We start from the raw sequence: 12223 nt of genomic DNA on the forward strand, positions 1-12223 counted from the left end.
GTACGAATTTATAAGAGAAAATAAACATTTTAGTTATAAAATGGTGACGTTGGTAATTAGGAGTGTGGTTTTGGAAACTCTGATTTAATTACTAAAATTAACAATTATTAAAGTTTTAAAACTAATAACAAAGTTATAAACAAGACAACAAATCATTAATGACTCAATTTTTTTTTGAAAAACTCAACAACAAATTACAAATATTTAACACATAAAAATGAAACGTTTTGATAATGAGTTTTTATTTTATTTAATAAAAAAGTTATTTTTGCTAATGAATTTGTGTTTTTTTTTTCGAAATGATACACGACAAAATGGTAGGATTTTGTGATGTGAATAAAACATCACAAAATTTTCTTTTTGTTGTTGTGCTAAGTCTGCTTAGGTTTAAACAAAAGCAATGGATGATAAGAAAATACTGGGTTTTATCGATATTTCGAAATATAAAAAAATTAAGATCGTTATCATATGACTGTCACCAACAAAGTGTAGTTTTGGTGGTAATTATCGTTTATATGACTATTGAAAATTTTCAATAATATGATCGATTGACGATGTAGTGAATGGTATTATACAAGTTGTAATTAAAATTTTGTTGTTCAAAAAATTCCTTTTGATGGATCTTAGGTAATTGAGTACTCATTTGTAAAGTATTTAAATTAAAAAAAACTGACTCAAAATTGGTTCGAATAAGAAAAGAGTTTTTAAAAAAAAATTAATATAAAAAATTCGTAAATTTTGCTCTTACTTATTTTTATTTCTGAAAAAAAGATATAGTTTATGAAAGTGTTTAAACAAAATTTAAATTAATTTACGAAAAACTCCTTGTTTATTATTATTAACTTTTAATATTTGTTTTTAAAAGATTATTTTTTTAAAATATTGAATTTCCATTTTTTTTGGTTATTAAAAAATGGAATAATAACAAAATCATATTTATTTTCAATTTTACAAAAAAATAAAACAAATACAAACACACAACTGTCTAATCTAAACACAAATCATTTAAAATATACAAATTCTTTAACTTTATTTTTAATTGTTTTATTTTTCAATAATATGTCATTCAATTTTTCTATTTTTTTAGTAAAACTTTACTCAACAATTCAACAATTCAACAATCACTTTCTCAATTGTTTGTTCTTTGATTTTTAGATAATTCTTGTGATTATTGTAGTTGAGAGGTTTCTTTTATTGGAACACAATCGACAATTTTGCAAATATATATTTCCTTTTAATAACATTTCGTTAACCGATAAAATACAAGTAAAATTATCATTTTTGTGAAAAAAAAACGCGAATCAATGCATCTTTGTTTTAAAGACATCACCACATCATTGTCTGATGACTTTTTATTCTTGTGTACATGACGTAAAAAAGTGAACTTCTAATTCCTCAAACCACTCATAATGGCAACAGAACCAAAGTCATCATTAAAAAGTGTTTCTCCGTCGCATTCCCATAGTGACGCACATTCAACCACTTCGATTATTCCACTGAACATTACGAAGTTGTCTAAAAGTGTCTTTTCAAACACAACATTCACTGCATTAGAAGTCCCTAGTCAGATCGTTTCAATTGAAGACTCGACTTTTTCGTGGTGTGCCACTTTGGAGAGGATAGTCTTACCACAAAGCCTTACTACTTTAGGACGAAAAGTGTTTGAACATTGTATAAATTTGACTTCTGTTCTCCTCCCCTCAAATTTAACTGTTTTGCCATCTGGGTTGTTCATTTCCTGTGCCTTAACCACTTTTGTGTTTCCTCCAAAATTGATGAAAATTGGCGATTCGTGTTTTTCGAATGGGAAATTTCAATCGCTCGACATTCCAAACACCGTGGAATATATCGGTGAGCGCGCGTTCGCTTCAAATTACAACCTTTCGAGTATTTCAATTCCCGACTCGGTGACTTTCGTTGGTATTGGCGTGTTCGAGGCGTGCACAAAACTGACTCAATTGACTCTTCCAAACACCTTAAAAGCACTTCCGTCTTGTTTCTTGAAAGAGTGTGCGTTCACTTCCTTTTCGATGCATTCAACTATAACAAAGATCGGAGACATGGCGTTCGCAAGTAATTTTTCTCTCAAAGAAATGACTCTTCCAGACTCCGTTGAGCAAATTGGAAATTATGTTTACTCTTTAAACGAGAAATTGAGCGCGATAACTCTCTCTGAAACGATGAAAGAAATTCGCAATGCCGCATTTTCAGGGTGTTCGTCCCTCAAAGAAATCAAACTCCCAAACCATCTCGTCCGACTTGGCAATTGTTGCTTTAAAAATTGTGGATTGACTCAAGTCGAGATCCCCACGAGTGTCGAGAAAATCGGCGAGAAGTGCTTCTACGAAAATTCAAATTTGAAAATCGTCGCGATTTTGTCGCATGCGAAAAAGCTGCGAAATTCGACTTTTGAGAAGTGCAGAAATTTAGTGAAAATTGCGTTCCATGGAAACGTCGAGAAATTTGGGGACTCCTGTTTCTCTGAATGTGCGTCCCTCTGCACAATTCCACTTGTCAAAAGTCTTAAGTCGTTTGGGAAACGGTGTTTCTATGGAATGAAAAATGCGATCGACGTTGATATCCCGACGACGATATCTGAAATATCGAAATCTGCGTTTGTTGAATGTGAGAAACTTGAGAGTGTCTTAATCCCATTTTCTGTCACAAAGATCGAAGAATTTGCGTTCAAAAACTGCTCCAATTTGAGGAAGGCGATTATCGAAACTCACGACGACGTCGCGGAAACAGTGTTTGTTGAAATTGAAAAGTACTCCTTTGCGAATTGTAGTAAACTTGAGATCATTGGACTCCCGCAGAATTTAATGAAAATTGGAGAAAACTGTTTTGCGAATTGCATTTCTCTTGAGAACATCGACATCCCCAACAGCGTGATTTGTGTGAAAGACTACGCGTTTTCTAATTGCAAAAAACTGAAAGTATTCAACTGCGGGAAGTCGACTCTTTTCGAAAAAGGCGCCTTTGACTTCTGTAACACCCTCACACCACCGCAAAACCCTAAATTTTGTCTTTGCCCACAAAACGTCGGCGAGAAGAAGTCAAGCACTTTTAATGTGCCAGAAAAGTATCGCGCGATTGTCAACGGGACGTTTGATGTGAATGAAAAGCTTGAGAAAGTGACAATACCCGATAGTGTCACTTACATTGGAAATTTGATTTTTGTGAACAACGAGAAACTGAGAAGTGTGAAGTTTTCGAACGCGTTGAAAAAAATTCCTGACGAGATTTTTAAAAGTCTTGAATTTCTCGAGGAAGTGATTCTCCCCGAGCATTTAATAGTCATCGGCTACCAAAGTTTTGCGGGGTGCAAACGCATTGAAAGAATTGCTCTTCCAAAAAGCATCACAAAAATTGGTGCGAAATGCTTTGATGGATGTAAGAAATTGTCTGAAATTGTCATCGAAGGAAACATTCGAGTGATTAAAGACAAAACATTTTTTGAGTGTAAAGAACTTCAAAGATGTGTGTTGCCGTCGTCTCTTGAAAAAATAGGAATTTCCGCATTCGAACAGTGTGACAAACTGAAAGTGTTAAACATCCCCGAAAACGTTGTGGAAATTGGGGAGTGCGCCTTCGCTGAGTGTCGCAACTTGCGACTTTTTGAAATTCCCAAAAATGTTACAGTCATGAAGAATGAAATTCTGAAATGTTGTGAAAAGCTTGAAAGGGTTAAAATTGGTGAGAGTGTTGAAGTGATAGGAAGTCGTTGTTTTAGTGACTGCAAAGAATTGTCTCAAATTGAAGTTGGAAAAAGTGTTCGTAAAGTCGAAGAGTTGACATTTGAAAAGTGCAAAAAACTGAAAGAAATCAGTTTCCCTCTGACTCTTCAAAAAATCAGTCGCAATTGTTTTAATGGGTGTAATAGTTTAAGTGTTATAAATGTACCAAAAGGTGTCGATTGGCAGTGAATTAAGTACTTGTTAGTGTAATTAGTTGTTTAAATTATTCAAACAAAATCAACACAACATTATTATTGTTTGTAATTATAGTTTATGTATCATATTCATAACTATAATATTTGTTTATATTTGTTAATGAATTTATTTATCTTCTAGTAAATAAACTATTTTTATAATTATATTTTGTATATTCTTAATATTATTTATCTTAGTTTTAAAATAAGATAAATACATATTAGACATAATTATTATAAAGGATATAAATAAGTGCCTTCCTAGCTCAGTCGGTAGAGCGTGCGGCTTTTAACCGTAAGGTCGGGGGTTCGAGCCCCCCGGGGGGCGTTTTTATTTTTCACTTTTTTCAAAATAAAATAACTATTAATAAAAAACCAATACTTACTAGTACATTACCCTCTTCGACAAACAAACAGACACATTCAATTAAATGATTCCTTTCCCCACATACAATTCAAGCATCCTCCATTCAATTGGTATCCATTTAGCATCATAATAGCCTTTGTAGCGTTATCATGTGACACAAACCTGACAAACCCATAAGCTTTTTCCGCATCTGTTCTCATTATTTTCAGATCAATGATTTCTCCAAAGTCCCCAAATAACTTCCTCATTGTACTTTCTTCAGTCTCTTTAGGAATTCCTCCGACATAAACATTGTTATTTGTGTTCGATGTTTCTCGAGATATTTCGTCAAACCCTCTCTTCACTGTTTCAGTGGGTTTCTGTGTGGCTGTCCCCCAATTCACTTTAACTGTCCTTCCTTGAATCTTTTCTCCATTCATCATCTGCATCGCAGTTTCAGCGTCTTCTTTTCTTATAAAAGTGACAAAGCCATAGCCCTGTGACTTCCCTGACTGTGAGTACCGTAACACTCTCGCGTCGGAGACTCTCCCAAACTTCGCAAAGTTTTGGTAAAGAATTTCGTTCGTCACTTCCGTATGAAGACCACCAACAAACAACTTAAATGACCCTTTGGCATCACTCTGTGAGTCGTGCGTCCAATTCACCTTCAACTCCTTCCCGTACACAAGTCGACCGTTCATGTTCTCCTTCGCAAACTCCGCCGTTGTGTGGTCGATGAATTCAATAAACCCATATCTGGCGTGTGTGCCTGTTTTGTCTTTCATTATTTTACACGAGACTACGTGACCGACTATGGAAAAGATCCGACTTAACAAAGTTTCGTCGACAGACTCATGTAATCCAGCAACGTGCACTGATTTCGAATTTTCAAACGGTACTTGTTGAACTTCTGACGCGAGTGGCTGCGACTCAAATCGGTCGTAGCGAGGTTGTTGGAATGATGATGGGTAACGGGGTGGTACGTTGTAGTTCATTCAATAATATTAATAGTTCTTTTAATGGTTTTTGTTTATAGTTTTAACTAATATATTCTAATACATTTATTTATTATTTATTTTTAACTTTTTATAAGCAAATTAATTCATAAAATTTAAAAAACTTATTTTTATTATTATTATATTATATATTAATAAGTTTTACTACTGTTCTATTTTTATTATATTATTATATATATTTACTATAGAAAACAAATAAAATAAAAAAACATATTTTAATTTTATAGTAAATTATATTATTATTATTACAATTTGTTTTTCAGTCTGACACCAATAAATAATGTTTTTCCCGACATTTTATGGTTTTTTATTTCATTATTACAACGAATTAATAGAGAAAGAATAACTTATGACCATCTATAAAACCACAATCCATATTAATGGAAAGAGAAGGAATACCTTCAAATAAGGTTGAACACAAAGAAGACAAACAAACAGACTCAAACTCTAACTCACGACAAACCCTAGTTTATACAACTGAAGTATCACAAAATAGTGACAGTAAAACAACAATTCAACACTCGGAAACAATGACCCTCCCATCACCCATTGCAAACAAATCACTGAAAAAGATGAGTCGATTGGTGTCTGTCTCAAAATTGATTGCGCCAACAAACTCGATATCTTCCATTCACGTCACTCCACTTGAAAAAGTTGATTCCCCACACTCCACCGACAGTTTCGAATCACCCACAAAAGACTCAAAATCTATTCACCAAAAGAACTTCGAAAGTTCGCATAAAACGACTTCACCAGAGCACAAGAGTCAAACTGAAAAGACAAATGTCTCTGTTTTGAAAAGTACTGTATTGCTCAGTGAAGAGACTGTCCCTTTAGAGAAAGAGGTGCATTCAGACAATGAAGTGTTGGAAAGACAACGAAAAAGTCTAAGGTCGTGTTTTAATGTGTTCGGTGGGAAGGAAGAGTTTATGTCTAAGGAACAGTTTGAGAGAAAAAGGAAGAAAGAAATTGAGGAGCTCAAATTGTTTGCTAAGAGGAGATTTAAATGAGTTGTAATGCTTTTATTTTAGGAGGATTTGCAGCAAAAATTCGGGTATTTAGAGTCATATTATTTTTCTTAATAGAGTATACTTTATAATATATATATTATAAGTATAGTTACTTATGTAATGGCCATGCACTTTTTTCTGTAATAGTTTTCTATTAAATTAACCATTTTAATAACATAAAAATAAAAAATAGATATCTTACACAAAAAATATTGTAATACGAGTTAATAAATTACAAAATCTCTAAGATATTAATCTTTTAAAAAAATTGCAGGAAAAAGTACTTAAAAAAAGATAAATGGGTGATTATGATGTGGTTATAGTATTATCAGTTTGTTGCAGATCTTTCGTCGATGTATTCTCAATTGATAGGTTATCCTTTGTACTGTGTTCTTCATGATTTTTTTGATCATAAAAATGTGTTTCTTTTCATCGAACCTTCCCGAGTTTGAACACAACTTTACAAAAGTTATTCCAAACGAAAATGTCGACTTCACTGAGCTTGCCAGAAAGCTTGACACCCTTTCTCTTGACCCAAAGAATAAATAATTGTTAGTCTGTTTATTGTCATGAATATAATTAACGAGTTGTTTTTTATTTCTTTATATTTACCATTTCCTGTCTTTTTCATAATAAATAACTCGTTAATTAAACGATTTGTTAATTAAATAAACGTGTTAATTGAGAATTCAAAAAATTATAGTAAAACTAATTATAATGAACTATAATACAATACATTTTATTTACCAACAAAAAAAATACAAAAAGCCAATAAAAACTATAAAAAAGCTAATACATAATTAAACGTGTTATTCCTGAGTGAAGGCGGTATAATTTTAAGATCCAATAAACCCATACCAATGGTTGATCTTCTGAAGGAAGGTACGAAAAATTTGTCTGGTCTTGAAGAGGCCGTTCTTAAGAACGTCGAGGCTGTCCGCACACTTTCACAGATGACGAAGACAACATATGGCCCACAGGGTATGAGGAAGTTGATAGTGAACTCCCGAGGGAAGCAGTATGTCACTTCAGATGCGGCGAAAATCATTGGGGAATTGGAGTTCAACCACCCCGCCGCTAATATGGTTATCATGGCTGCTAAACAGCAACAAGTCGAGGTTGGGGACTTCACCAATTTGGTCATCATGTTTGCGGGTGAGTTAATGACACAAGCGGAAGGGTTACTTAGGATGGGTCTTCATCCGACTATAATCGTCGACGGGTATCGAGCTGGTCTGAAATACTTTGTCGAACACACTGATGACTTTGCGATCGAGAGATTAGCTGGAGATGCTTCAAATCAACTTGTAGAAAAGTATATGAAGTCCGTCTTATTCTCTAAAGTGCCCGGGTATGCCGACTTCTTCACTCATTTAGTCGTGGAGGCTTGCTCGAAAACAGTGAGAGGTGGTTCTTTTGATGTCGACAACGTTCGAACGATTAAAATCCTCGGGGGGTCTGTCGACGAGAGTGAAATAGTGAATGGCTTTGTCTTGCAAACCGAGCCTGCTGGCAGTGTTTTAAGTGCCACCAACACTAAAGTCGCGATCTACGTTCAAGGTTTCGAACTCCCCAAAACAGAGACCAAAGGCACTGTTTTACTCAAAGACGCCGATCAGTTCAAAAATTTCTCGACTGGAGAGGAGCAATTGATGAAGGGTTATGTCGACCAATTGAAGACTGCTGGTGTTGGACTTATTATTTGTGGGGGTAATGTTTCTGATTTAGCTCTTCATTACTGTGATCGCGCTGGTATTGTAGTCCTCAGAGTACCAAGCACTTTTGATTTGAAAAGAATATGTAGGGTTACTGGGAGCACTCCGTTCATTTCATTGACCTCCGAGTGTGACTCAGGGAAGTATGGAAATTGCGAGAAGGTGTATGTCAAGGAGGTTGGAAGCACGAAGTGTACGATATTAGAAAGAAGTGAGAACTCGGCAGTGACTACTATAGTCGTGAGAGGATCAACTCAAAATGTTTTGGACGACATCGAACAAGCACTTGACGATGGGATTTGTGAATACAAAGTCTTTGAAAGAAACAAGAAGTTTGTTGCTGGAGCTGGTGGGTTTGAAATTGAAATGTCGAAGAAGTTGAGTGAGTATGGAGATTCAATCAAAGGGTTAACTCAGTACTCAGTCAAAAAGTTTGCAGAAGCTTTCCAAATGGTTCCCCGTGTTCTTGCTGAGAACAGCGGGTTGGACGCAACTGAAGTCTTGAGTGAGTTGTTTGTCGCACACCAGAATAATCCAAATATGGCAGTCAACGTCGAAAGCGAGACACAACTGATCGACGCAAAACAAGATATGGTCCTTGACAACTTGGAGGCAAAGAAAAATGCCTTCATCCTCGCTACTAACGTCTCAATCACCATTTTACTCGTCGATCAAATCGTCATGCAAAAACCAGCCGGTGGACCTAAAATGCCATCTCAAAGAATGTCGGGACCAATGGATCAAAACGACGCCGGATTTTAATTCGTGCATTCCGAGAGTAAAGTGATTTTACGAGTTGGGTTTGTGTTTGGCAAGTTACTACTTATAGTTGTTTAACTATTCATTTACTATATTGTTTTGTAATAAAAGACAAATACTAATAAATAACTAAAATGATATTATTATAATATAATTTGTTCGTATTAACTAAATTACTAATAATTATTAATAATTACCAAATGAGTAATTTGTTATTATTTGTTGTTAAAAAAAATAATTATTCTTCATTTTTTATGAAGTTATTTCGACATCAAAAATTTTGGTGAAAATAGTCCACATATCTCAATAAAAATCCCTAAGATCTGAATATTTTAAGAGAAACAAAGGGAGGAAAACAAAAGCTAAAAACAATAGTAATTTTACGATAAATTGATGTTAAAGAATAAGGAGACAATTCAACACCAACAGATCATTTTTGTGGTTTTAAAGGTTGTTTTCTTGGTTCTGGTCGTTTTTGTAAGAACGTTTGTTGGTGTTGGTCTTTTTTCAAGAAGGGGGAGTCTCTCACACTTCTAAATGACGCTTCTGTTTTTTCGCACTTCTCTGTATTGCTTTGGTCGTTTTCGACCTTCTTCTCAAAGCTTTTCTGCTTAATTAAAACGCTTTGTTGTTCCGATGTGGAATGTTCTTTAGGTGTTTGTTGGAGTTTTGGTTGTGTTCTTTGTAATATGGTTTGTGCCTTTTGAGTTGGTTTGGTCACGTCGGCAAATGTTTTTTGTTTATGTTGTTGAGTTGGTTGTGTTACCGTATTTGAATATGAATTTTGATGTATTTGCGTTGTATTTGTAGTATTAATTGGAGTCACTTTTCGAGGTGTCGGGGGTTGTGCTCTCTTTGGTTGACTTGGTTTTTGTATTTGGCTTTTTGGTGAGACCAAAAGGTCATCTTTAGGTGTCACAGTTGTGTTTTGTTGTTGTTCTTGTTGTTGAGAGTTCGTTGTGGTTTCCATTTCATTGCGATTAACACATTCTTTTTTATTTATTTCAGTTGTAGTCTCGACACCACTTTCTGGTTTTGCATTTTCGATAGTCACGTTAACTATTGGCCGATTCGTTGAAGAACTTTTTCTCTTTGGTGGGAGTTCTGGAGCTTTGTCTTCAACATCAATTTTCTTTGTTTCTTCAATTCCAGGCGTTTGTTCCTTGTTCTCTTCCTCGGCCTTTTTCTGAAGTTCTAGTGTTTGTGTTTGGCTCAGTGACTTCCTAATTTTCTCGGAGAAGCTTTTCCTTTTCACCGGTTCACTCTCTAATTTGTCTTTACTATTCTTCGAGTTTTCAACATCAACACTATCAGCTGCACATCGGTCACAGACTCTCTCCTTCTTTTTGTTGATTACAATACTTTGTTTACTACAGTCCGCACACACACACAATCCACATTTCCGACAGTGATGCTTTCTAAAGAAGGTAGTGAATAAAGCATTACATATTTGACAATTCGCAGTGTCTTGCACCCAAATGGGTGCAACATAATCATCTCCTTCCACTTTTTGTCGTTTCAGTGTCCCAGTTTTCGACTTCTCTTGATTAATTGCGTCTGAAATTGCTTTGAACCACTCTTCATAGAGTTCCTTGTTCTCCGCTATGACAGAAAAGCTCTTCTTCGACAGAATTTGGAACGAAAACTCCACTTCTTTATTTTCTCGAATCGTCAAAGTTTCAAGTTTCAGTGTTCCAGACACTTTCATGTTCTTCTCATCTCCAATACCGTATGTCAACACATCATTAAATAAGTAGAAGTATCTCTCCTTGTTATTCTTTCGACATATCTTCTTCAACTTCCCGTCTTTCAGCATTTCTCGGTATGGGGTGATGAGTTCACCATTGAACCCCTCAATGTGTTTTGTCAACTCAACTAATTTTTGTTTCCGTTCTCTCTCTTTGATCGTTTCATTCACAACAAGTGCAATTTTGGATATTTCCTCTAAAGCCTTTTGGAGATTGGGCTTATCTGGAAACGCGTCGTCGGTGTGTTTAATCAAGTCCGTTAATAGTAGTCGATACCGTGGCAGGCGCTGGACGGGCATAATCAAATAACTTCTCAAATCAAGTTGGTTTTCCGCTTGTAACTGATTTCTAAGGACATACAGAGTCTCGTTGAATTTCGTGTTCTTTTCCAGCTCATCGAGGACTTTAAATGATGTGTCCGAGTTTGATACAAACAGTTTATATATATTCAACACCCCCGCAAATTTGAATAAAGCAGTCCCAATTTGATTCTCTAACACCCCCTGTTCTTTCAACTTCTTCATCTCCATAAAGAGTGCTGTGTTAAAGCTTAAAACGTCGTCAAAGTGACTAAATATAATGTCGAGCTTCTCTTTGGGGCATATATGTGCTCCTGAAGTCGACAACGGGGTGTAATACCCTTCTTTACATACTTTCAGTGAGGACACGTAACTGTCCTCCGTGTCATATACCTCATTAACGACATGAAGCCGATAATCCGTTGGACTAATTTTCTTCGGTTCGACTTTTGGAGGTGCAGGTTCGACTTTTTGGATGATGTTCTCCTTCTTTGTAAGTGAAGGTTCGTTTTCCTCGGTGTCGTTTTCCGAGGAACTTTGGATGATTTCTGCTTCATTGATTTCGACTGGCACAATCGATGAAAACCGAGCTTCTGACAATCTTCTAGGTTTCGGGGGTGGTGTAGGCGCCTCCATTAATGTTTTTTCCATATTCTCGTTGAGTATCTCGATGTCTTCCAGTTTGTCACACATTTCAAATTTTTTAGTTTTGCAATCTAATTTTCTTGGTGACTTTTTGTAGACAAGCATTCTATAATTCTCTTATATATTTTACTATTTCAAATAATACATTTGAACCTCAATAACACTTGAGTGTACTATTTGACCATTGTATTAATAAAACTATAATAATACTATTAATAATACTATTCAATTAATTTGCTCTAATGGTGATGCACCTCTATTCTTGGAAATTCAATATGTTTCTCAAGTTTTTCGACAAAATGAAATTTCTGTTTTAAACACACACGACGACTTTACAAGTATTTGTAACACATAAAAAATATCAAAACAACATAGTTTGAACACCCAATGTTATTTGTCATATTAGTTTACTTATTAATTAAAAATTTAATAAAAATAGAAATGATTGATATAGTATATTTTATAGTAGTTTATTATAAATTATAAGTTTAATGAATTAAAGCAACAAGTTAATGAATTCTAAATTTAGAGGAGTGTAACATTTTTCTTTTCAAGCTTGTCCCTTGTTTCTTGTGGCCACACCGATGCTTGTATTTCTCCAATGTGAGCTTTCTCAAGGTAGAACATACAAAGTCGAGACTGTCCGACACCTCCTCCGATACTTAAAGGAAGCTCATTGTTCAGGAGCATCTTGTGGAACATGAACTTTTCTTTCTCCTCGGCATGCCTCATTTGTAGTTGTAATTTTAAGGCT

The 12223-nt window shown here is 35.0% G+C and overlaps 6 protein-coding genes across 6 annotated transcripts; 3 read left to right on the forward strand and 3 right to left on the reverse strand.

Moving 5' to 3' along the window:
- Positions 1 to 1409: 1409 nt before the first annotated feature.
- EIN_022200 (hypothetical protein) lies at positions 1410 to 3926 on the forward strand (the record flags this gene model as incomplete). The annotated part of the gene is made up of 1 exon (XM_004257344.1): positions 1410 to 3926. One exon carries the CDS (start codon positions 1410 to 1412, stop codon positions 3924 to 3926), a length of 2517 nt encoding a protein of 838 aa, XP_004257392.1.
- Positions 3927 to 4354: 428 nt separating this feature from the next.
- EIN_022210 (nucleolysin TIA-1, putative) lies at positions 4355 to 5272 on the reverse strand (the record flags this gene model as incomplete). Its single annotated transcript, XM_004257345.1, has 1 exon — positions 4355 to 5272. One exon carries the CDS (start codon positions 5270 to 5272, stop codon positions 4355 to 4357), a length of 918 nt encoding a protein of 305 aa, XP_004257393.1.
- Positions 5273 to 5823: 551 nt separating this feature from the next.
- On the forward strand, positions 5824 to 6303 carry EIN_022220 (hypothetical protein; the record flags this gene model as incomplete). The annotated part of the gene is made up of 1 exon (XM_004257346.1): positions 5824 to 6303. One exon carries the CDS (start codon positions 5824 to 5826, stop codon positions 6301 to 6303), a length of 480 nt encoding a protein of 159 aa, XP_004257394.1.
- Positions 6304 to 7163: 860 nt separating this feature from the next.
- On the forward strand, positions 7164 to 8780 carry EIN_022230 (T-complex protein 1 subunit theta, putative; the record flags this gene model as incomplete). Its single annotated transcript, XM_004257347.1, has 1 exon — positions 7164 to 8780. The coding sequence occupies one exon, from the start codon at positions 7164 to 7166 to the stop codon at positions 8778 to 8780; it is 1617 nt and encodes a 538-aa protein (XP_004257395.1).
- Positions 8781 to 9207: 427 nt separating this feature from the next.
- Positions 9208 to 11460, reverse strand: EIN_022240 (Rho/RAC guanine nucleotide exchange factor, putative; the record flags this gene model as incomplete). Its single annotated transcript, XM_004257348.1, has 1 exon — positions 9208 to 11460. The coding sequence occupies one exon, from the start codon at positions 11458 to 11460 to the stop codon at positions 9208 to 9210; it is 2253 nt and encodes a 750-aa protein (XP_004257396.1).
- Positions 11461 to 11994: 534 nt separating this feature from the next.
- On the reverse strand, positions 11995 to 12222 carry EIN_022250 (asparagine synthetase, putative; the record flags this gene model as incomplete). The annotated part of the gene is made up of 1 exon (XM_004257349.1): positions 11995 to 12222. A coding segment is annotated over one exon (228 nt), but the record flags the coding sequence as incomplete, so codon positions are not given.
- Between the last annotated feature and the right edge of the window lies 1 nt (position 12223).

Source organism: Entamoeba invadens (genome assembly GCF_000330505.1).
Source record: "Entamoeba invadens IP1 unplaced genomic scaffold scaff_1105074724629, whole genome shotgun sequence".
Taxonomy (NCBI): domain Eukaryota; phylum Evosea; order Mastigamoebida; family Endamoebidae; genus Entamoeba; species Entamoeba invadens.